Genomic DNA, 25,347 nt, shown 5'->3' with positions numbered 1-25,347 from the left:
GCAACAGAAAAGCCTACATCAAACACACCCTGTGCTTGTTTTAACAGGAAATGGAGATCTTTGTGACTTTGACGAAGTCAGAGAACAATGGTTATGGATTCTCTGTAGTTCTTAACAAAATGGACACCTGCCTATATGTTGATGAAATCTTGAATGATCCTGCCCTTTCTGATGGAAGATTGAGAAGGGGAGACAGAATCATTATGGTACAGTAATTTTTTGACTTTATGCAGAGGAGAAAATATTTGCAGATCAATGTTATTCGGCTTTGTCATTCTTTGTTTAGTATCACCCATTTATCCCATATTTAGGTATGTAAATAATATAATAAATCTAATTCTGCTGACCTCAGTTGGATAAATCTCAGGCTGAATAGATTGTATGATGAGGCAAATAAAATTAATCTAGGAGCATTCAAGACAAGTGAGACATTAAATGCCTTCCCAATGAAATTACATAAACTGAATTAATGCAATAAGGTGATAGGTGACACACAAAGGATACAGGAATTATGTCCTTTGTAATGTAATAACAAAACTGTTTTTCAGCCTGACTCATGTTCCATTTTTTGCATAAGACCCTCTTCCTTGATTTTGAACAAGACCTTTTGAATGTTGATCTTTGTAACATTCCCATTGAAACTCATCAATGGAAAAAAAAAGCTATTTTATTAAAACTCTTCATTCAGAAAAATAAAAGTTCAAAAAAGAAATATTACTGTAATCTTAATTGTTAAATTTATTGGCATCAAATACCATAGCAAAGCAATAAAAAGGAAGTAAAAACTAATTGAAGTCCATATGCAAACTTCAGAGTAGAGGGAGAAGTAAATGATGGTCAGTGAGATCTATGACATGATTTTACTGGTTTGTCATTTAGGTGAATGGAATTGATGTCACATCTTTACCATGCAATGAAGTCCTGACTTTACTGCAAAGCTCTCCTCCAGATCTGCACCTCGTGGTTGGTCGTGCTGACAGTGACCCACATCCCTCAGTTAGGCCAGATGAGATTCCTGAAATTACTCTCACAAAGGGTGCTGATGGACAGCTAGGTGTGTAGTAAATGCTGTATTTGCTATTTTGGACAGGAATGACAGCATAAGATAATCATAAGCAATTGTTCTCTCAGATCAGTATGATCCAAAGTGATCTTGACACATTTATGCTCTCCACGATCACCCATGACCAAGGAATGAGAGCTTTTTTTTTTTTGGGCAACACCTAAGAGGGAAGACTAATATCTCTTATTAGACTAATGAAGGTAGCTGGAAAAAATGATCTTTGCATTATCACCCCATTAACTGAAGTTTCTGGCAGATTTCCAATATCATATTCTTATGTTACTTATATACATAAGTTTTGGGTAGTTGGATAATAACGTCTACTACCTGCAGAGACACATAAAGATCTATTTGGAGGGAAAGAAATAAATTGAAGAAAAGGTAAAATTTAAGAAGGATGAGCCACAAGTTGAGACTACAGTTTGCTATTCAAAAAATCTCCACTTGAATCCTTGATTCACCACAGACACAAGGCTTTATCTACAAACAATACAAACGATAAAAGAAATCCCCACAATGTGAGTATCTTGATATTTCTGTAGCATGCTATGAGTACTGCACACAGATAAAACTGTAGACTCAGGAAACAGTATGGCTATATTTGCTCAGGTACAGCATCCTGTTTCCAGGTAGGATCTAGTTTGTTCAGAGATTCCTTGAGTGTCATTTGCACTGTGTAGGTCCCTCCTCAGCTGTTGTAGGCTTCCTTTCCCAGTGGCACCCTGAATACTGCAAGGCATTTAAATGTGCAGGTAATGAGGGAGCTGCTGCTATGCAACTGTGTCCTATTGCAATGACTATTGAACATCAGGAGAAATAAAGCACTAGGGCAGCACTGAAACACAGAGATGGACACCACCATTTAAGTTTTTCCATACTTTTTTAATATCTAATGACATTTTACTCTTTCAGTTCAGCTTACACATCCCATCTTACTGGGGCAAGACTGTTGTTTATAATGTCAGTGATTTCTTCAGCCTATCTTTCAGTGACTCACATTTATTCCACTTTAAGTCACTGACAGCGAAATTCAAAACACTCTGCCACAAAAGATGCTTTCTCTGCATTATTCTAGGCTTGAAGTTGACAGGAGGAGCTGGAAGCAAGTTACAAGGTATTTATGTGCTAGAGATAGTGCCTGGCTCTCCTGCCAGTGTGGAAGGCAGTTTGCAGCCACGAGATCAGATTGTTTACATCTGTGGACTGTGCACTGAGGGTATTAGCCTGGATGATGCAGTGAGAGTGTGTGAAGCTGCCACCCAGAATGTTCGAATCAAAGCCACAAGGTAAATCTGAGCATACCTGATCCCAATGCTGAAGCAAGTCTAAATTTCACATCAAGACAACACAAAACCAAAAAATGCTTTATCTCAAGGTCTGAATGGTACAACCTGATAAATAACATTCATAAGATATCTTAACTCCTTGTAATTACAACTAACACAGCAAGTACAAGTAGACTCATACAACACAAATGAGAACTCTTCAAATGTCATCATCCAAAACAAAATGTGAAGCCTTTAACTGTGAGGCTGAGCACCATTTTCATATGTCTTGTTCTCTAGGGAAAATCTTTGCATTTCCATCACTAGTGTCAACTTTTCCCTTACAATCTCAGATGCACAACCATGAGCAAGAAACTCTCTCTGATCAGAAATTCTGAGATAATTCCAACAGCCAAACATTTTAGAAAGGTACCAAAAATGCAGCATTTAACCTGCAGCATGACCAGAAAGTCTTTCCAGGCCTGAACAATAATTGGCTGGAAAGGATTTCACTCATCAGTTCATGGCTGCACTTTTGATTCACTGTGTTCCACAGTCTGATATCACACCAGCTCAGGTCCTGGACTGATGCAGAAATAGCTTCCAAAGATCTCAGAGGAATGGTAAAATATTAACTCAAAGCATGTGAGTAACTGAGTTATGTAACCACAGCATGTGACAGAATGGCTGTCACAGCTGTCTTAACATAGTTCAAACTTTTCTCACTGTTTTATTAACTTGTGCTTATCTAACAGAAGAAGAAACTGCTGCCTCATTATACATCTTGCTGTACAACAAGTCAGTAGGCAGCACCTCCTGATTGTCAGAATTTACAAACAAAGGAGGTAAACAGAAACAGGGTAAAAGAACTTACAAAAGAGCATTCCCACTTTATACAGGGGGTAACCAAAGCTGAATTCAAAATGGACCAGAAAGCAGCTCTGTACTGAGCCAGGTGATTTAACACGCTTATTTTTTTCTCCAACACATTTCAATAAAATGTTTCACTACAGTCAAATATTTTCATATACTGATATCAATTATCTTTAAAAAAGCACCACTAACAAAATCACAGAAGGACAACTTCTATTTAGACAATTGAATTTCTAAAAATAATTTTCATATGAGCTTTACAAAGCATGCAGCACTTAATGGCTCACAAATTTCACTTTTTCTGCCCCCAGAAATGGCAATCCAGTGGTTCCTATAGAGCAGGAAAATAGTAAGTAAGGCTAATGTTTTTGGGATTTAGTTCAAAACTTGCTTCTGATTTTGAAAATAAGCATAAGGTATTGATTCATTGCTTTTAAAACTTATTAACAAATTGTAACTTGCCATTCAGTATTTCTGTTATGGCCATTTTAAGAGTCTGAAGAAAATTTGGTAGCTGTTTAAAGATAGAAATAAAATGTATAGTTCTCTGTAAAAACTTAATTTGTTACATATTCAGTTTCTATTTTTTTAAATTTGTTATTAAATAGGAATTTTATGTGATCATATTTCAACATCTGTTTTGACTGAAACTATTCTCTAAGAAGTTTTCCAGCACTTCTTGAGCGACTATTTAACATGAGCCACTACTTCATCATCTAGACCACCTTTTTAAAGTGTTATTAAGAATGTATATAAAATCAGCAGGCAGCACTAGTATCTGTTAATAAACGTAAAAGCATTCCTATAGGGGAGATATTTGATACTCTAACAGGTACAAAACCTCAACAATCATCTGACCCACAAAGATTTGACCAGAATTGCTCTAGCAGCCTAAGGAGTCTCAACAAGCAGAGTTGTACCTGCACCCTCAGGTGGAAGGAGAGGTATCACATCTAGGTCAGCACATACAAAGGGTGTTAGTTATGCAAGTAATACTTTCAAATGCACAGCTGGCTGCAGCATTAAGTCAGGCCTAACCCCAGTTTCATTTACCTGACTGGATATCTCAACGTTTGGTTTTGGTTTTTTTTAATTATGCAAACATGACTTTAAAAAGTAATCCTGGACCACAATTATTCACAGGCCTACAATCATCTGAATACTGGCATATGGTTTCCTGAAGAACTTATTCCAAGTCAAGTTAGTGACAGATTTCCTTACACATGTAGCCGTGTGATTGTTTCTATAAACTGAAGCAATTTTCTACAAGATATGGATAAAGTTATGTGCACTCTGAGTTAACGTGATAGAACTAAAGCACAGCAAATGTGTAGCCTGGTAGGACTTTGCTTACACAGCCTTGTGTGAGCTTTGCAGCTTCCAAGATTTCTCAAGACAGGTAAAGAGACCTGGTCCACCTCTGATAGAGTTATGAACGCTGTACTGATGCAGTTACCTGCCTCTCCTATGAAACAAGATGTGGAAGGTCCTGCACAGAGCAATCCCAAGCATAAACACAGGCTGGGCAGAGAAGGGATTGAGAGCAGCCCTGAGAGGGACTTGAGAGTGTCGGTTGATGAAAAGCTAAACATGACTGAGCAATGTACAGTCACAGCCCAGAAATCATATCCTTGGCTGCACCAAAAGCAGTGTGGCCATCAGGCTGAGTGAGGGGATTGTGCCCCACTGCTCTGTGACACCCCACCTGGAGTGCTGCATGCAGCTCTGCAGTCCCCAGCATAAGAAGCACGTGGAGCAATTTGAAGGGGAGGCCATGAAGATGGTCAGAGGACTGGAGCATTTCTCCTGTGAAGACAGGCTGTGAGAGTTGGAGTTGTTCAGCCTGCACAAGAGAAGATTCAGGGGAGACCTTACAGCTCCTTCCAGTTCCTAAAGGGGTACTGCAGAGAGTTTTTGAAAAAGGCATGTAAGACAAGGCATGTAGATAAGACAAGGGGGAATGGCATCAAACTGAAAGAGGGCAGGTTTAGATTAGACAGTAGGGAGAAATTCGTTACTGGGATGGTGGTGTGACACTGGATGAGGTTGCCCACAGAAGTTGTGGACACCTCATCCTTGAAAATCTTTGTGTCCAGGCTGGATGAGGCTTTGAGCAACCTGGTCTAGTGAAAGGTGTCCCTGCTCATGGCAGAGGGTGGGAACTAGATGATCTTCAAGGTCCTTTTAAACCGAAACTGCTCCATGACTCTATGATTCTTCCATTTTATAGGCACTTGGAAAAATCTATACTAATTTTGTATTTGATATTCCATTTGCTATCATCACTCATAGATTTATAGATAAATCTGTAATAATTTGTTATTAAGAAAGCAAACCTTCATTTTTATAGGTTTAGTTACAAGAACACATACTAAAATTGCAATTGCAAGAGGTAGCTTTTTTTAAACTACAGGACATTAACTATTTGCAATAATTCACATATTAAGAGTACTTTGTGGAAGACAGCTAAGATCAAAATATGATAAAGCAAAACTGAGGGGGCTGGTAGAGGTGGGAGTGTTCCTTCATCTGCCTGATCATCACCACATGTCTGGAGTGACTCAGTCTGGTCTCTGTTGTTACAATTTTTAAAATAACAATGGCTAAAATGCAGTAGCTTTGCAATTCATGATTGAGATGTTTATATCTCTGTGCAAATTGGCAAACTTAATCATGCAGTCTGCACACTGCTTCATATAGCATCAATATTGGATATTGATGCTTTGTTTAATAACCTAAGCACAGAGTTTACATTACATGTGTACATGAAGCTTAGCAGGAGGCCTGTCAGAGCAAACATACCTGTTTGTTTTTAGGGCCACCAGCTGAAACAGAGAAAGACAATATTTCTTTGTCAAATGAAACCCTGAACTCCCAGGAACAGCATCTGATGCATCAACATGGTAAGGAACTTTGCATTTTTCAATTAGGGTTAGTAAAATTGTGTTCTTTGAAAGAAGTTTGTAGGTGATAATGGCATGACTTGGGAAAGATTAGGTCTTCATAAAAAATCCTGCCTCCCTCAGAGTTTCAGAGAACATTTCTACATTACTGCTCTCTATCTGGTGTCTCTGTAGCACGCAGTTCTTAAAGCTTGTTTTGGAACCTGCTCACAGGGAGGTAAAAAGGTCACAGCGTGGTTCACATTTCAGGAGTTTTAGGCCACATAAATCCATGGGATTTATTTTGTATTTCACATATAAAATATAACACATTTTATTATGTCTCTGAATGAGATTCTGCATGTTGTACTGTAGAGTATTTTACCAGGACAACTATCAAAAATTGTTGTTGCTTTTTCACAGAGAAAGATTTGGAGGAAACAAACTGTGATGCTCAGCAGAACACTCCTGATTCTCCAGAATGCAAAGTAAGTGACACTCTGAGGTGTGGGCCAGATCACCAAGTGAAGTGAGCTATATGGAGAGAGGTTTTTTCAATAGTGGCATTTAATGCATTTTCTTCCTCTCTTTGAAAATGTGAATATAATGTGCTTGGAGAGTGTCCTGTAAGTGTTGAATTGTATTCAGCATTCACAGAGTAGAATGCACTGGGAACTTCCTGGGGACAGACTCTTCTGTTGCTGTCTTTCAATGCTTAGAAAGAAGGTAGAACAGGAAAAAGACACAGAATGTCACAGCATGGGATTCTGGGGAAAATATGTGCAATTGTGAAACATTTTCCACAACAATCTTTGAAAACTGAGATTAAAGTTTCATTCTGCAATTTTCAGATAGACATTTCAAAAGAGAGTAAAATTAGCCCAAATCTTTGCAGTATTATACAGCACTGATAGGGACCAATATGGTTTGAATTTGGCAAGAGTAATGCATTTTTAAAGTTATTTATTATTTATTATGAATTCCTGAATACAGAGGAATGTTGGTGTTGGGGGGAAAAAGAGTTATTTCCATGCTCAGCATACAATGCTTGAAAATTTTTACAAGCACAAACATCACTTCTGTGGGTGCAAAGACATGGAAAGCAACTTTAATTGAAATGATCCAAATTAGAACTCATATTTCATGTGAATAGATTAAGTAGTTTTCTCTTGATTGTGGTTTTCAAGAAAAAAAAACAACAAAAAACTGTCTTTTGTTAAAATTAGACCTCTAACCTGGCAAAAAAACTGGAACAATTTTCTAATTTTTTATTATGTCATCACTATTACTATTTCTTCTGCATGATTTAATCCATGACGATTTATCTGTTAAACCTGCAAAAATAATTTACAAGGCTGATATTTGTGGCATTGGAACTAGTCATGCTGCAAGTCATAAACATTTCTAGCATGCTGCTATTTCTGACATAGTACTTGACCCTAAAAACGCAGCTGATTTTAAAAGCAAATGAAGTGAAAGTAAAAGAGATGTGAATGCTGGGATTACAAGATTAAGATCCAAATTATAGAAACAATAAGAGAATATTGTACTGCATTACTGTCATGCCGGAGATAAGAATGCCTTATTTGTCAATTAAGGTGATTTATTTGATATATTATAAAAGGATTACAGAAGTACATATTTCTTTCCTCTTAAGGGGTTATGTTACCCAGCAGAAACTATTAAACAGAGTATGAAAATAAGTATGTACTATTTTTATTCTGATACATAGGTGCAGCTGTTTTCTTGATCCCTGGAAGCTCTGTATATTCAAGAGTAGGATATATCCCATAATCCACATCAGACAGTGAGGACTGTGGGAATAATGGGAATCTTTGGTAATAAAAATGCAAACAAAAACAGCCCTGAATAAATGCCACTTCAGACTGCATCCTTGTCTATTGTAGGACTTCATTATTAAGATTGAGCTGGAAAAAGCTGAGAATGGAAGCCTAGGATTTGCACTGGTAGGTGGAAAAAATGGCAGGGCTATCCTAATAAAAGCCATCAGCCCGGACAGCAGTGCAGATCTAGACGGGAGGCTTCAAGTTGGTGACATCTTACTGAAGGTAATGTTTGTTCTTCATTGCTTTGGCTTACATTTTCTCTACTTTATAATGAGCACCTGTCCAATATAAAACTGTGCAGGTTGGAAATCTGATGCTGCTGTGCACAGTAACATGCAGGAGGTGCTGTCCCTTGGCTCCTGGTGATCAGAGGGCTGTCCTGAGGCCCCTGTGTCTTCCCTGGAGTTCAGCCTCCTGTGGGACTGGACTTCTCCAGAGCTGGACACCCCAGCAGAGGCAGACCCAATCTCACAGAGCAAGCAGCCAAGTGCACCTACTCCTGACTGTAATTGTGCCTAGGGAGGTTCTAGAGAAACTTTGGGGAAACCAGAGTTAACTGGCCAAGCATGCAGGTCACAGCTAACCAGGAGCCTCCTGGGAAGAACCTGTCACGTTAGGTATGATCAAGATAAACAAAAAGCACTGGAATTAAGGCTCTTCAGTTTTAATTTAAAATCTTACTATCCTAGCCACTCTGCCACCTTTTAATATAAATAATCTTTTTTGTTACACCAAATTATTTTTTATTCTCCCTCCATGAGTTTCAAAATTGTTTGATTTTCTGGCTTTCCATCTCTCCTTCATCTTCTCAATGAAGAATGGGGGAAAGGCCACTTAGTAACTCAGACTATAATTCAGGGTTTCCTGCTGGCAATCATGGTATAAAGATGAAGGACCAAGTGAGTTAGGAGAGAATGAGAATTCTCTCCCACAAATGGGAGAAAATGATGACACATGAAGTTCAAAGAAGTTATATGAAGATTTCCCAGTGCTAGGGCTTTGTGTTACAGGAATCTGGAAATACACATCATTGTATTTTTCAGGTGAATGAGACTTTTGTGTCTGGTCTGCCACGCCAAACAGTTACAGACCTGCTGCGCAAGGCGCAAGGCACTGTTCAGCTCACTGTCTGCCGAAGCGTGGCTTTGCACTGGGCTTATTCAGGCAGCCAGAGCAACAGAGCTTCCCCTCCAAACACAAAAGCAGAGCCTGGTAAGCAGCCACATCCACTCATCATATGACAGAAGTGGGATTATGTGTTGCCTGAATTCAACTTTGGTATTTGCAAAACAAGTCAGTTTTGCAGTTAGTCCTGTCTCATAGCTGTAAGTACAAACACTTTCTTCACCCTGATTTGAAGCTCTGGCTAAACTGCTCAAGACATAGGACCACAGGGAAGGAATGACCAAGTGTGATTTTTAAGTCTAGGAACAAAGCTGTAAGACCCTCAAAGATGTTTTAACTCAGCTTAAGTTTTTAAGTCATGAATGTTGGTCTGATTTTACCCCATTTTATGCAACTCATTGATGAAATCACAGCCTGGTTTTGGCTCAGTTACTAAAATACTTCTCCCACAAACTTCACATCCCATCACTCCTACTTATCTCCTGGAAGCACTACACCTCCTGTTCTGTCTGGCAGACAGATCCTCTCTCTTCTGTGGTGTTCATGCTAAAATCCAGAAGCTTCTGCTTGCAGGTGTATTGTTATTAATTTGACAGCACACCCATCTTGCAAAGGGTAGTTCTTGCAGGCATGATTTACTCTATGGAAGAACTTTGTGCTCTATGCTCTGCTCTACTGAATACTCAAAAATTAAATACTAATTAAAGCTGGGAGTGGAAGCAAGGATATAAAACTACCAAGATTACATAGTTATAATCCTCAACTTTCTATTCCTTTGAATACTGAAACATTTCCTATAATGTGGAGAAACCTAAGTGCGAAGGATGTAGAATTCCTCCTTCTGGCCTGCTGGTTACAAATTGAAGGCTTTGTTTCAGTATTCTTAGTCAAGAAGACACTGCCATTGCCATTTTCTTCTTACACAACATCAGGGAATTACATAGTTTCTGGCAAGTTTAAAATGTTTTCCTGTAAAACACAATGGCATTATAGAAGTACTCGCAGCGAAGTTTATCTATGGCATTTTTCCCTTAGCACTGTGAAGGAATGAGCTGGGTTAGGGAGAGCAGATGTAATTGTTTCCTGGTTTTTTATACCTACAGTTGACACAGGGCTTTACTTCAATGCATCTTCTGGCAGTCTGAATTATGCTGGCTTCTTTGGTGGTGACATGAGGCATTTGTGCTCTATTAACCCCCCCAGGCATTCACAAGAGGGAGATTCCATGCCAGTTTGACACTGTATCTCAGTGCTCCATCTGAGGTTAAAGTCCTATGGACTTAGCAGCAGAGAAAAATGGACCTGTATTTTCATGCATTTGATTTTGTTTTTATTTTCTGGTATTCAGCAAGTGGTGGGGAAAGCCTGCAAGCTCAGCCTGTTTTCAGTTTCAAGGAAGAAGGCTCCAACCAAATGTGCAACAAGGTAAAATCAGAGAAGTTTTCAGAAATTATCAGGCAATGTACTCATGTTTGTTTACAACATGAGTTTGCTGCAATGTGGGCAAGAACCACACTTTCTTAATAAAAAAAAAGTTTAATGTGAGGGAAGTGTGCTGCCCTGAGTGGAGCTGCTGACATTTGAGTGAGTCAGGATTCCACTTAGACAAGAGCATGTGATATGTATAATACATATGCTAAAAGGGTGGAGGGAAGAAAGGTTGCATATGCAAGTCTTGTTCTGATTCTTTATAATACCAAAATGAATAATTTATTAATTTTACCATCCTTTCAGTATTTCTAAACCATCTACATTAAAAGATTTCTATTCAGCTATCTCCACTACTATTCAAAATTCAAATGCATCTAAATTTCCTCAAACATGGCTATGATTCCGAATCTTAGTAAGCCCTGCAAGACATTCCACATTAAATTTCAGAGCAAATTTTAAAACTGTAAAACTTCTCAGTAAATGTGAGAAAATTAGGTCTTTTTATCCTCCAGAAAACAAATCAAAAACCCAAACCCTGACTGAAGGAATGTAATTGAACCAGAAAAAGAAAAATGGTAATTTGAACTAAAATTTAAATAATTATTTATCTTATTTATCAAGTGTTACAGCTGAGAAGAAGCTACTTTCACATACTAACAGCAGATATGCTGCATCATTACTTAAATGCAGGACCTAGTTATTGCTCTTCAGGATGGATAAACAGCCACCAGTACTATTGCTTCTGTTGCATATGGAGGATCATCAAGGGTCTGCCTTCTCTGTTAGTTGAGTGCTTCTTCAGCAGAGCAGCGGCACCCTGCTTCTACAGTTGGCATTGTTGTGTCTAAGATAAAAAAAGGGAATTATTACCAACAGTTCCATCTCAGATGCTGGTGCTTCCTGCTGCCAAGAACTGGGAGGGGAAGTGTGACTCATGATTCCTGTGATTGCATTTTCTTTCTCAGATCAGAGAGCCTATAACAAAGTTTTCAAAGTCAGTCATGCATGCTGAGATATAGAAGTGTCTCTAGACTGTATTGTTCTATTGTTCAGAAACTTACAAATGCAGCTGATAAGGCTTTTTACTCCAACTAGTAACTGCAATACACACTTTCTCCTCAAAGTGGAAACTATATTTTCCCTTTCCTTCTTAAGCTAAGGACAGATTTCTGTCAGAAATAAGAAAGAGTGTTGATCAAAGTAACTATATTCTCGATGTTTTTGTGTACTGATTTTTCACAGCTTTTTCTTATTTGAAACATGCAGGATGCAGAAAGAACAGACAAATCTCCTCTGCAAGGTCAGCTGGCTGGACAAGACTATAAGGCGCTCATCAGTAACATTTCAGACAGGTAAGTCTTTCAAATGAAGTAAAACTATTACAATAAATAGGATAAATTATTTGCATATTTTCAGCTCTGTCCTAATACGGTATGAAATGACAGAAACACGGGTCTATTGGAAGGCAGCTCCACCTTCAGGAAGAGCTGCTAAACAGCTTCCACACAACTACTAAGACAAGAGAATTGAAGTTTCCAGGTGTAAGGGCTAACAATTGAAAAATGTCCTACATGAAAATGGTCTCTAGTTGTGAGAAATCTTACTTCCTGTCATTTTTGAGAAGCCTTTTATTCAGGGTATGCTCTTACTTCTGGAAAAATCCAACAACAATCGCATACAAAAAATAGTATTTTTCAGTAGCTATATTTGTAAACAATACTCCAGACAATATGCTACTACAGCTCCTTGAACTTATGATCTTCAGAGTTCTGACTAATTATTGTAAATAGTTGTTCAATAAAGCTAAAAGTAAGCACAAATAGATTAAACACAAAAACTTTGTATGGTTCAGATTGCCACTTCAACTGACACTGTTTTGCAGGTCACAGAAATGTGCAGAATGTGAAAGCTGCAGAAGAGAAAATCAACAGTCTGAGTCAGGCATCTGGAACAATGAAGATGATGTTATGCCCCACAGGATTCCTGTTCTACCTAGAAGTAATCATGCAAAAACTTCTCTTGTTTCTCCAACAGTATAGCCGAGCATCTCCATATATCCACCCTGAGAACAGCACTTGTCCCTTGTATACAAGCTAAGGATTTGCTCTTTCAGTCTAGAAGACCAGAGCACTCAAGACAGAATTTTTACTACTGATGCATAAATAGGCCATCCAAACTTTTGTAACCCTTGAAGGAGAGATACATCATGAGGTCCCCCCTCTCCCCCTTACTGTTACCATACAACTTTGCAAAAGAAGTAAATTTAACACTTAAAAATGCAGAACAAAGGGTCAAATTGTCTCTCAAGACTTTGTTCCCAGAATCACTGAATTTCACCCCCTATGACAACTTCATTAAAATCTCTAGAACTGATGTTCTTAAGCATGTACTGAAGCAATTTCACAGCTCAGGTGCCAAAGCTCCTCTGACACCCAGAAGAGTTCACAGAAAGAATCTGCCTAATTGTTCCTTTATGAAAATTAAGCTCATTCTGCTCCAAATGATAATAATTTGCAAAAGGAATCATACTGAGGATGCTGCAGTATCTCACAGATCCTGTGAAATACAGATTGCTCTCTCTCCTTGCTTCTTCTCACCCAGTGGAAGCAATGAGTTGCTGATGGCTCTTATTAGAAGTAAAACACAAGTAATTCCCTCATGCTACCAAGTCTTGCTGGCCAACAAACAGAAGATTATAAATAATCTATCATCTACTACATGCTCAGAGTTTGGGGTTTTGTAATTCCCCTTGATCTGGAAGGAGAGGTGTAGGGGAAATAGTGCGCTCTGTCTGGAGTGGGGATCTGTCTTCACTGGCACTCTCAGCTCAATAATAGGAGCCTCTTCGAGGGTTAGAGACTGGAATGCAAATAGAAAGTGTCTTAAAAGCTCAGGCAAGGCAGGGCAAAGTTGTAGCCCAGACAAAAACACATCTGTATTATAACAGAAATTAGTTAAGAGTAGGGATGACACCTTACAGGAGGAAAGCAGAGCATTGCTTCTTGTCTTCATCCTGCAGCAAACCCCTGGAACACATCATCAGCTTTTCTTTGAGGCAGCTGGTATGTTATCCTTTGCAAACAGTAGCCTACGACTGAAAAACCCAAATTCCATAATTCCTCTGCCTCAAACCATTATTTTTTACATAACAAGCTACTGTTTTTACTCAACATGGGAACAAAAGTTTTTCTATCACTCCAGTAGAATAGTGATATTTCTGGAGATGCAAGTTTATCCATTTTCCTAATCTGTCAAGTACTGGGTCAGAACATACATTTCAGGATGAGCTAAGTAGTAAAACTGAATCCTGACTTTGGTGCATCAAAGACAGTTCATATCTTGTTCTTGAAGGGCAGTGTGAGTTAAGATGAGAAGAAAAATATATTTGCTTACTTTAGGAAGGAAGAATTTGCTGTGATTATTCCTAGCAGTGGAGTGTGGCAATACTATTTGGCATGGAACTGTTGGAAATGTGAAGATGATTCTCTGTGAAGATGTGGCCAGAGTCTCCTATACCAGAATAAATTAGCATTAAAGTCTCCAATTCTGCAAAAACAGTTTATTTAGAACAGACTGTATTTAGAAACTCTGTGAGGAAATAACTTGCAATAGTTGGATCTGCTTCCAAATAACATGAAATGTGATGCTGGTTATATCCATGATGTTGACTTATTCTTCTTTCTGCTGTGAACATAAGTAAGTTGAAAATATTTTCTTCCATTTTCTCATATTTCACTTCCACAATATAAGCTGCAAAATATATATACATACTGCAGCTCCCTAGTTTTTAAAGCCAAGATTCTGCACTATGAACAATAATAATTAAAAAAAAATTATTGATTTTTTGTTATTGTGTTTTGGTCTTTTGTTTGCTTTTTTGTTGTTGTTGTTGATACATAGATAGAACCTTTGCTTCTGGAGATGAACTGACTCAGTTAATTAACTTGAAACCATCACAGAGTGGAGTAGATCCAAGGACTGGCATAACAGGTCTTATTCAAGGCCTTCAGCTGCGGATTGAGAACCAAGAGGTGCTAAAGGAGTTTATGGTAAACTTTGATTACTTCTTAAGAGTTAACAGTTCAGCACAGCTAAGAAAGTAACTTTCCATACAGTGCATACTGTATGGGAGTTCAGCTTGTATATCTTTACTGCATCCTTTTTCTCTGACAATTATTCCTGCCAAAATGGGTTTCTACTCTGCTGTATGGGTGGTAGTAAAGTATTTGCATCTCTCTTTCCACGTATATCAGCCTTACACCATTCCCTGTTCAAAGATACTGCCCATGTAGAAGAAAAACAAATAATGTAACATTCACAATGTAGATTAGGAATCACTTTTTCCTAGACTGACTTCTTATTACCCCCTCATATCTGCTGAACATTTACCTAAGAACTATCCTAGGGGCTGCACCTAAGCAAGAAACCCATGCTGCTAAAGAGTCACTAGAGTAGAAACAGTTAAAAGGAAAATGTTCCACACAATGGAACACTCCAGTTATCCACTGAAACCATTGCCACAAGATGCTGTTATGGTCAGGGACTTTGTAATGAAATTACAAAGAAGTAATGTACCTCCACAGATAACGAAAACACATAATTACATCTGATTGCCTATAAATAATGAAAAAATGTAAAATTAGGAAGGCTTGTAAATCTCTTGTTTCAGAACATAGACGAGTATGAAGATATCATCAAATTCCCAAAGAACAGATTATTTCATAATTCTTTAAGATAATACTGGATTTTCCTTTAAAGAACATGCTCATTGCCAGTGCAATGGATTGCTGCCACTTTCCCACAGTAATTGCAATGTTATCAGTTTCTTTCACTTGCCTTTATATCTTTGACTTTCTGGGTACAAAATCCCACAGGCTCAAATATATAGGATTTGCTGACATTCCCTGAAGGCACAAGGGCACATATTAGTTTTCATTCATTACATTCCATTACTGATGTAGGTATAGCTTACTATGAGCTCAGTCACACGTCTGCACAGAAAACATAAAGATCTAATAAGTGCTGGTTACCAAAGCCAGTGGATGTTTTATCTGAGTAAAAGTTGTAGTAACTGATGAAAGTGTTCAAGAACTGTCACAGGTACTTCAGTTCATATAAATGTATAGTGGCAGAATGTGATGACTGAGCATTGTGCAATGTACAGAAAATAGATAGAAGAATAAATAAAAACATTGAGGTAACACAAGAATGTAATGAACTTGCACATTCCTGCTTCTGACTACCCTGCATTCAATTCCCCTGAATTTGCTGTGAAGTTCTTAATGACTTGATGATTTACACTTAATATCATTGGTGCTGTTCCTTATATTAATCACTTTCTCCATCACTGAAAAAGCTTTCAGTCATTTTTGCACTGTTAATAGTGCAATAGTTAGTGCTTTAGTCATCATGTTATCAATCATAAATGCTGACATTTGGCCAAGACAGTATTCCAAACATCTATAATACAGCAATATATAACAGGGACTTGTAATGATGGGGTCCGAGGATGAGGGTTGAAAATATCACTTGAAAATGCAGAAATATTGTGCAGGGCAGAGAAAATACAAAGCAAATTGAATTTTTTGCCTAGAAGTTTAGAGAATGATGTACTGATTCTCTTCAGTAAGAGGTCTATTTGCCAGTCTTGGGTTATATACAGCAGTAAAGTTTGTTCACACTGACACTGTAAAAGTTGTCTGTTGAGGATGTGAACAACATGGATTGACTATTTATTTTTGATCTAGGCTTTAGAACATGTGAAACCGATAGATGACTGCAGAATTGGCAAAGCACCAGAAAACCAGAATAAAAACAGATACCGAGATATCCTTCCATGTAAGTATGCACAGAAATGAGAACATACATTTGGTGAACAAAGCCATAAAAAAAACATGAAAAAACTTTCTGGACCCTTGATGTCTTTCTAAACTGCAGCAACAGGACAACATGTGAAAAAAGGTGTAGTATCTCTAAATATCCATGATGCAGTATGTATATTCTTAGAGGTTCTCCTGGTTTATAACACCAATATCCGGTGACAACATTCCTATGCAATACATGAGAATCAGCACTGGGTACACTACTTTGGAACACTGGCAAACAATTCTATAGTAATTAGAAGGCTTTTCACAGTCCTACAGAAGGACCTTAAGAGAAATAAACCTGCAATGAACTATACAGTTTATCTGTGGGAATTGCTACTTGTAATGGTTAATGGTAGTGCTACTAGTGTTCTAATTTAGTGTTCTAAAATCCAGAGCCATACTTTTCTGGAGAGATTGAGGTTTCTTATATCCTGAGTGCTGTAGCTGGTAGAATCTGTTTCCGATCCACAGCTGAAATAGCATCTTTCTGTTTCTGTACAGATGATAAGACACGAGTTCCTCTGGGAGAAAGGAATGGCTACATTAATGCAAGTTACATTAGAATGAATGTTGGAGAAGAGGAACACTTTTATATTATAACCCAAGGGCCTCTTCCATCCACTATGGCTGATTTCTGGCAAATGGTCTGGGAGAGTGAATCAGATGTGATTGCCATGATGACAAAAGAAGTGGAGCTAGGGCAAGTCAAATGTCATCAATACTGGCCTGAATCTCCCTATAACTCTAAAGACCTGGCTAATTTCTGTCTCAGGCTACACAATTACCAGATTCTGGAATACTTCATAATCAGAAAAATAGAAATTATCAACAAGCAGGTGAGTTGACTTAATACTTACATATATAATGAAACTGATTATGTAGTTTACATGAGTGGATACAAGTAGCATTGTTTGCTTCTTCCACAATATGTGCCCAGTATTTTTGGGGGATGTAAAAATCTGAATAACATGCATGAAATTAGGATTAATGAGGTGCTTTTTTTTTGCTCTTTGCATAAACAATGGATATATTACATACATTTGGACAAGAACTTCCAAAAATGAGACCTCTAATAGTCACAGAACTATTAGAACACTGGTGTGTTCAGTGTTTTGCAGAATTGTTTACTGTTCTCATCAAATCACATCCCCACCAGAGTGGATTCATAATGGTGGTTGGATGGAAAGAGGGGAAAAAGGTGGCTTTCATCCTAGAATTTAGGACAAATGATACTTTTTTTTTTTTCATGAAAAGACACAAACACACATGAAACGAAAAATCTAGCAGCAATTTTTTAGAAACTTGAAAAATACAGAATCCAGGTCGGAGAACATGGAAAACAGGGCAGGTATAAGTCCATCATTCTTGCCCCAATATTAAGTAAAGCTTTGCAAAAATTTCTGCAGGACATATTATTTAGTGGCATAATTAAAACACTGTGCCAGACTAAACTTGGCACCTTTTCCATCAAGATAACAATTTGAGGAAATTCACCTTATGCCACTGAGTGTGAAGCATTGTAAAGCATTTGATATGAGTCTTCCCAAAAGACTCTCAAAAGGGCAAGATGGAACACCATATGTGATTATTTCAATGAACATGTTAAGTTTACTATGTTGTACAGAATTAGTAGCAAACTACTACAGAAAGTCATAGATCTACTTCAGCAGAAATCCATATTTACATTCAAATTCTTCTGATAGTAAAAATCCAGGGAGTTAGCATTCAGATTTTAATGCGTCTTTATGAACTGGCAACAAGAAGTGTTGACCCAGGAAAGTTCAATTAATATAACTCGTTATTTTATCTACATTTTATTTATTCTTGTAACCATTTCTAGTTGGTTTGCATATTGAGCATCTAATCACAAGTTATTTTATATCTGATAGCCATCAGATATTTACAATTTTATGATTGCAGCTTTCATATTATTACTCTTCTATTAGTAAAGTTTAGTTCAGCTACAAAAACAGTTTTAGCAAACAGCACTGCAATGTTCTAATTTAAAAAATGTTTTTTCTTTTACCTTTCTAACCAACAAATGACATAACTACATTTTTTCAAGGCAACAGAGTAACTTAAGCATCTTGTCAAAGTCATATGAAGTAAATTTCCTAGGCTGTGTTTCTGGGTGCATTTCTTGAAACCTAAAGAAACTTTAATAGGATCAGCTATGAAAAGCTAAAGAACTGTAAACAAATAATTTAAAGAATGAGGCTGTAGGAAAATTTTTAGTGGAATTCCTTGAAAATTGGTTTTGGGACTGATAACTCTTAACCTTTCTGGTCTCTCTCTTCCAGACAGAAGAAAAGCGCATTATAAGTCATTTGCAATTTACCACTTGGCCAGACCACAATACTTCCAAACTGGCTGAGCAGCTTGTAAAATTTATTTGTTACATGAGAAAAGCTCACATGACAGGACCTATTATTGCTCACTGCAGCACTGGCATTGGAAGAAGTGGAGTTTTGCTGTGTGTTGAAATTCTTCTCAGCCATATAGAAAAGGATTTATGTGTAAGTAGCAAACAGGTCATTGTTATGGATGTCAACAACATGGTGGGAACATCTTAGAACAGAATGAATCCTCTAAGAATTCACCCTAACAAAATGGAATAAACCCAGCTTTCACTGTTTTAAGCAACAAAGATAGTAACTACAAATATACAATTTCTAAAAGAGCTGTCACAGCTTCCCCATCTGAATATGCTTAAATTTTTCTTTCTAACTTGCATGTCAACCAAAATCAAAACAATTCTCTTCTGACAGTTCAACATCAAGCAGATAGTGAGAGATTTGCGAGATCAGCGTTTTGGCATGATCCAAACTAAGGTAAGTTCTAAATATGCAACTAGATCATTTTTTAAAAAAAAAAAAGCCTCAATCCGTGGTACAGCTCCATATGCTATGATAAAGCTGGAGCTTAAAATATCATTTTAGTGCTCTCAAGGGGTGTCTAGTTTTAAATATTAAAGTCTTTCCCTTACTGAATAAGTGAAATAAAAGCAAAACAGCAATACAGGACAAATACAACACACCCCCCTTTCTTTTTCTAAAGCAAGAAGAAAAGCAAGTATCACAGAAACAGGAATTTACTGTAAACCCTACCCTGCAAAATTATACCCTTTAGTTGAATTCTTGCTATTGCTGAGTTATCATCACCAATTAAGCCCTCCTACTCCTGAGCTAAACCCGCTCCTCAAAAGATTTTTCACACAGAAAAAGGACAAGATGCTGCCAACTCATCTTAGACAAAACCAAATTAGTTGGTGAGAATAAAAACAAGAGAAGACTTAAGTTCATCCTATAGGCAAATATTTTAGCATACACTTTGATAGATTTTTCTTCAGGGTAATAATTGAGCATGTGACTAAAATTAAGAAAATATATAACCTTCACTGTCCTAAATGAGAGTTGAGCACATGCTTAAACTACAAAGTTCCTGTACTTTTACCAGTGAGGGAACAAGAAGAACAAGGATTCTCTTAAATATTCACATTTTGTATCCATATGACATAGATGCTGATGTTATAAACATATAATTTCAGCTAGTCCATCCTTGTTTGTCTAGAATTTATGTTGAATGTAAGCAGGTGTTTCACACTGGTGTCTCCACACACAGGATGAGTATTTATTCTGTTATGAAGTTGTGCTGGAAGTCCTTCAGATCCTGCGAGCAATGGATTCCTACTGAATATGATTCCGACAATATGACTCTTCCTGTTGCTATTCCATTGGACTCCAGAGACTGCTCAGCGACCACTTGAAGGAGATGTCATGCCAGCACAGACAAGTGTTATATTATATGGTTTTTTAGATTACAAAATAATTTAAAAACCTTGCTTAACGTGTCCTGCGCAAGTCATTTATTTCTTGGCTGAAAGTATGAAGAAACAGCCAGCCAGCACCGCAACACTGCTGAGTCAAATTGCTATGCACAGTTTCTGCATTCTGTGTAATAACATATTCATTGTTAGGAATATGTGTTGGGACTGTAGCAAGGGTATAGCAGCCTTTGGAATTAGCTTTACTATCCAGAGTGTAGCTATAAAGATTTAGGATTCTATTGGTGTTAGGGGAAGAGTAGTATCCTTCATTTATGGTTGTGCACTGTTTGCTTCTGACTGCAAATCAGTGTTTACTCTACCAGTTATGCTTTTGCATGGAAGGACTCAATTTGGTGACCTTTGGTTGCTTAAACAATGTAGAACCATCTCCAGCCCATGAGTTTATACCACTATCACTAGAAATCTTAAATCAAGAAATTGACAGAAAAAATAGGATGCCTTTAAACCCTGGTCCTCTTCAAAAGAGGAGCATTCTAATAATTGGATGGAATGTTAATTTTTTTCCAGCAATAAGAACTAATGTAGATAGCATCAATATTTTCATTCCACATCCATAGAAAAAGAAATGCAATACTAAGCCAGGTGAAACAATTGTGTGTTCGTTGTGGTACACAAACACATTTCATCTTTTCCTAATCCTTTACACTGATTAATTATATTCTCATTCTTACCTAGGATCTGAAATATGGGATGTCCTGCTGGTTTCAGTAGGGGCTGAATCAGATCTTTAAATTAAAGAACTCTCTGTACAATTTATTTTTCTTGTAAAAAGTGTTTCTATTCGTGTGGGTGGATTTGAACAGAAATCTGCTGTTCAAGGTGTAAGATTGTATCTTTTTCCATTTGTTGTACTTCTAAGTCCTTATCTAGAAGGTGACATATGGAAGTGATTAGATATGCATTAGAAGAGCAACTTGTAAACATAGGAAACTGAAACAATCTAACTAAATTGTATATATTTTTAAAACTTATTTGGTTTTTGCAAAAGAGAAAATACTAGGAGGCATTGGATATAACACTGCAGTTGAAGCAAGAAAATAAAATAACTATTTATTTTATTACCTATTACAAATTAGAGGTTTATAATTCAGAAAGAACGGGGTATTAAATAAAAATTTAAAGTATGGCTTTAAGAAAAAGCCACTGTAATACAATTACAATTTAGGACAAGGCCCATTTTTTTTTCTGCCCTCCAATAGTCTGAAGGCAGTCTCCAATATAGAAATGCAATTATTATGTGAGCCAGATGTTAATTTCAAACTTATTAATAAACTTTCAGAGCAATGCTAAATAAATCCAGGAGTAACCCTGGATTTATATTGATCTAAACATATACAGAACTCAATGTTTTGTCTTAAATGAATTGAATTTGGTCCTTCCTCGAAGCATTACTCTCCATGTATTCTGCATTTATTATCTTTATGTTGCATACAAAGGTCTGTTCACACAATTTTGTCAAATATCAACAGTCAATTTTTTTCTCATAACTTTTTTACCTTCATTTGGTATTTGGCCTTTCACTTTAATTACTTCACATGTACTGGGCACTCAATGCATTACACTGTAATGAATACACAATTCATCTTTTGTACCACAATAATTTAATAAGCTTCCTAGTGAAAATATTTCTGTATTTTATGCAAAGGTGGTTTTTTTTCTGTGGCTTAGAACAAGTATTCTGGATTTAGAAGACAATCCTCACAGGTCATTATTTGTACATCATCTTTGCAACTGTTTGACAGATGTGTTTGCTGTTTGACATAAGTTTTTCCTGTTTTACAGAGATATTAAAAAGATTTATTAAAACAATCTGCTAATTTCAATTTATTTTCATAAAAAAGCAGCTGCAATACCTAACTATTAACCAATTCGAGCTCTAGAGAAAATATTTTATTCATGGGGGCTTGTCTTTAAACTTCCTCCAAAGGCAGATTTTGTGATGATGTATAGTGGAATCTGGCCACATCCAGCAGCTGATAAGCATTTCCCCACACACACAGCACAACTGAGTGTCCCACCTCTGTGTTCTTTATTCATGCAAACTCCCTGGAGATCGACGCTCACTGATATGCAGTCATTTGGAACAAAAGATAACCCACTCTTTACAGAGCTCACACTACTTGACAAGTCAGGATAAACTGAAAAGAAAGGAAGATCTGTTGTCCTGTTTCATTCTTAGGGAAGTGAGGCAGTGGTTAGTGATTTGTCCAAGGTTTACAGAGTTTTGGAAAACTTGGGAACTAAACACAGATGATAAAATCTTTGATTCCTTGCTTACACACAAAACTATTGTTCCTCAGTCAGAAAAGAGGACCATACTGCTCTGGATGACTTCTGATGAGATATTATTTAGCACATAAAATGCTCTGACTGGAATTTGCACACACCCTAATATGCAAGAGATGCGTTAAGAGAACCTCAGTCTGTGCCTATGGTCACTATTCTTACTTCATAAGTGGTATTGAGATCACCCTTTGTGCTCTACCACCTGGTTGCCAATCAGGACAAACTGCAGTGCAAGTGTGAAAAAAAAGGCCACGTTTATTGAAGGCAGTGCCTGCCACAACAAGCACACCAAACAAGTAAACATATGCTAGTCCTCAGATTCATACCGTAGCACAAAACCTTGTCAGTCATACTCTCTGTTCAGACAGTAGCCGTGTCCACAGAACAGCACAACTTGTAATCACGTTTTGGAGAAGTAGCTGTTTTACCAGTATTGAGACTACTGCTAAGCTTTTTTATAGCTACCATTTTATCTCAATTTAAAAGCAGGTATAGCAAGGACAACCACTGCATAGCTGTAAGGTTATGAAATTGTGTGTAGGGGAAAGCGAGTGTCCAAATTTTTCTATTAACATTTTCATTGAGTTTCATGGACTCAGAACTGCTTCATGCTGATGCCTCTGTGTACTTCAGTATCCCATCTGCAGTGGAAAAGATACCTGAAAATACCCACACCTGACAAAATGAGTGTTACTGTCTACAAGAGCATTGTCAGACTTATATAATTGACTTGTCCTAATATACTCATGTTTCCTTTAAATTTTCTTAGAAACCCTGAGAGATGAGCCAGTAATTTTTTTCTGTCTTTTCAGTTGAAGTTTATGGCCTCACTGAGCAACAGGTCCTTCTGTGACAGAAGTAACAGAGCAACTGCAGAGGGTCTGCTGAAAAAGAGCAGCAATCACTGCCATCTAGGGGCAAATCGCCACCGCGACAGGACTAATTGCCCTTGGCACAGACACACTCCGTGTATCTTAGCTGCAGAGTAAACACAGCCAGATAAATGTAACAGAGGGCTTCTGGGCACATTCCACTTGCCAACTGAAATGATGCCACTGTGACTTGTTGCCTATACCTACAAGTGCAGCTAGAAGCTCTCACAGGAACATTCTTTCTATTAGAGAATAGAAATACTGAACGGAATTATTTTCTCATAAAAAAGTAAACTCCCAGCAGTGTCACCCTGAGCTCAGGACTCCATTCACGTGGGTTTTAGGTATCTCCAGGATGGACACTCCTTGACATGTCTAAGCAACCTGTTCTGCTATTTGGTCATGCTCAGAGTAAAAAAGTTTTTGTCTGATGTTTAAAGGAAATTTCCTGGATTTTAGTTTGCGTTCATAGCATCTTGTCATGTCTTTGGATACCACTAATAGGAATCTGTTTCTGCTTCTTTACCTCTTTACTTCCTTCCATTTAGGAATTTGCACATATTGATAAGATCCCCCTGAGCATTCTCTTCTCCAAGCTAAACAGCCCAAAATCTCTCAGCTTCTCCTTACACAACAGACATTTTTTAATCATCACAGTGGTCTTAATATACAAGTACTTGTATAGAGAGATTATAAGATTCCATCCAACAGCTACCTCCAACAGCCTACTGAAATTAGAAGGTAGAGTTTTTGGTGCCTATTAACAAGTGATAATTGCTATTTTAATACCACTTAAGGACTGATCAAGGCCTGAGGAAAAGATACAGGAGATTAAGAAAAGATGCATAGTATGGAGCAAATCTTGGATGTCAGTCTGAAATATCTGCCAGCAATCATCTCTACTTTTTCACATAGTCTTAACTGTTCAGTGTCCTCCCATATGAAGTAGGTGGCTATTCAGAATTTACTGCCTTTTCTGCACAGCACCAGTTACACATTCATGCCTGAGGGACAGTGAACTTTTTGCAATCCTGTTCTGAATTATACAGCTATTTAGCTTTCTCATTAAACCATTCAAAAACAAAACCCCAAAAAGCAGTTAAAATGCCTGAGAGCAGTACACCCCCAACCAGGCGACAGACACAATGGGGACTATACAGTAGCTGTCCAGCACCCCAGCTCATTACACAACCTAGCAATTAATTGAGGTTGCCTGTGCTCCCTCCCCTCCCTGCATTTGTTCTCTTGAGAGATGACAATCCCTTCTTCTCCTTCCTGTTCAACACTCTTGGAAAGACATGCCAATGACTGTAGGCTTTCCTTTCCCATCGCACTGCTGTAAAAAGCTTCTAACTACTTCCATTACCACTTCCTTCATGGCTGAAGCAGATTTATTCCAGGCAAGGCACCAGCTGCAGTACCCTTGGCTCATTCAGCACACCTACCAATAGTTCCCAAGGCAGAAACAACATGCTGTGAGTTTGCTTAATGCCAGCACCTTTGGATAAGTGACAAGGACACTATAAGAAATAATGAACATTAGGGAAATGTAGCTATAGCAACACAAGCATTCACAAAGCAAATCCCCACCATGAGCACAAGGAAACTGCTGTTATTGTATTTGTAAAAGTGCTGATAAAGCAGGAGCTTGGGCTACAACATCAGGAGAAGGCATGCCTGGCCTGCAGTCTTACTGCAGATGGTAACACATGCAAAAGCACCCCTATAGCAGACAGAAACTTAGCTCACACGCTTTCAGAAATGTTGGATGAAACAACAGATCCAAATATGAGCCTTTGTAAGAAAACCCCAAACTTCTCTCAGCTCTTTATTTTACTGCTCCAGATTTTACTACAGGTTTACTACAGGATGATGTCATCAAAGGAACCACCCTGATGACGCTCTCATGCTGATCTGGAAGCTGCCATTGTTCCAGAAACAGGAACCTGAACCTTGGTCTCTCTTTAACCTATGCTGCTTCCACCCTTT

General features: G+C 37.7%; 1 protein-coding gene across 1 annotated transcript in view; it reads left to right on the top strand.

Moving 5' to 3' along the window:
* The window catches only part of FRMPD2 (FERM and PDZ domain containing 2), a 57,768-nt gene extending 37,722 nt beyond the window's left edge, over positions 1 to 20,046 (top strand). Inside the window, exons 23-38 of the mRNA XM_041415486.1 lie at positions 48 to 206; positions 880 to 1,054; positions 2,139 to 2,349; positions 3,513 to 3,550; positions 6,507 to 6,571; positions 7,991 to 8,152; positions 8,974 to 9,142; positions 10,404 to 10,480; positions 11,753 to 11,838; positions 12,369 to 12,484; positions 14,387 to 14,535; positions 16,234 to 16,324; positions 16,855 to 17,189; positions 18,654 to 18,869; positions 19,122 to 19,184; positions 19,975 to 20,046. Of these exons, the coding sequence (XP_041271420.1) occupies positions 48 to 206; positions 880 to 1,054; positions 2,139 to 2,349; positions 3,513 to 3,550; positions 6,507 to 6,571; positions 7,991 to 8,152; positions 8,974 to 9,142; positions 10,404 to 10,480; positions 11,753 to 11,838; positions 12,369 to 12,484; positions 14,387 to 14,535; positions 16,234 to 16,324; positions 16,855 to 17,189; positions 18,654 to 18,869; positions 19,122 to 19,184; positions 19,975 to 20,046 (2,184 nt within the window). The remainder of the gene's footprint in view (positions 1 to 47; positions 207 to 879; positions 1,055 to 2,138; positions 2,350 to 3,512; positions 3,551 to 6,506; positions 6,572 to 7,990; positions 8,153 to 8,973; positions 9,143 to 10,403; positions 10,481 to 11,752; positions 11,839 to 12,368; positions 12,485 to 14,386; positions 14,536 to 16,233; positions 16,325 to 16,854; positions 17,190 to 18,653; positions 18,870 to 19,121; positions 19,185 to 19,974) is intronic.
* The last annotated feature ends 5,301 nt before the right edge of the window (positions 20,047 to 25,347 follow it).

The sequence above is a fragment of the Onychostruthus taczanowskii genome, unplaced genomic scaffold, assembly GCF_017590055.1.
Source record: "Onychostruthus taczanowskii isolate IOZ18803 unplaced genomic scaffold, ASM1759005v1 scaffold5, whole genome shotgun sequence".
In the NCBI taxonomy this organism is placed as follows: Eukaryota; Metazoa; Chordata; class Aves; order Passeriformes; family Passeridae; genus Onychostruthus; species Onychostruthus taczanowskii.
This window is presented reverse-complemented; position numbering and strand designations above follow the sequence as displayed.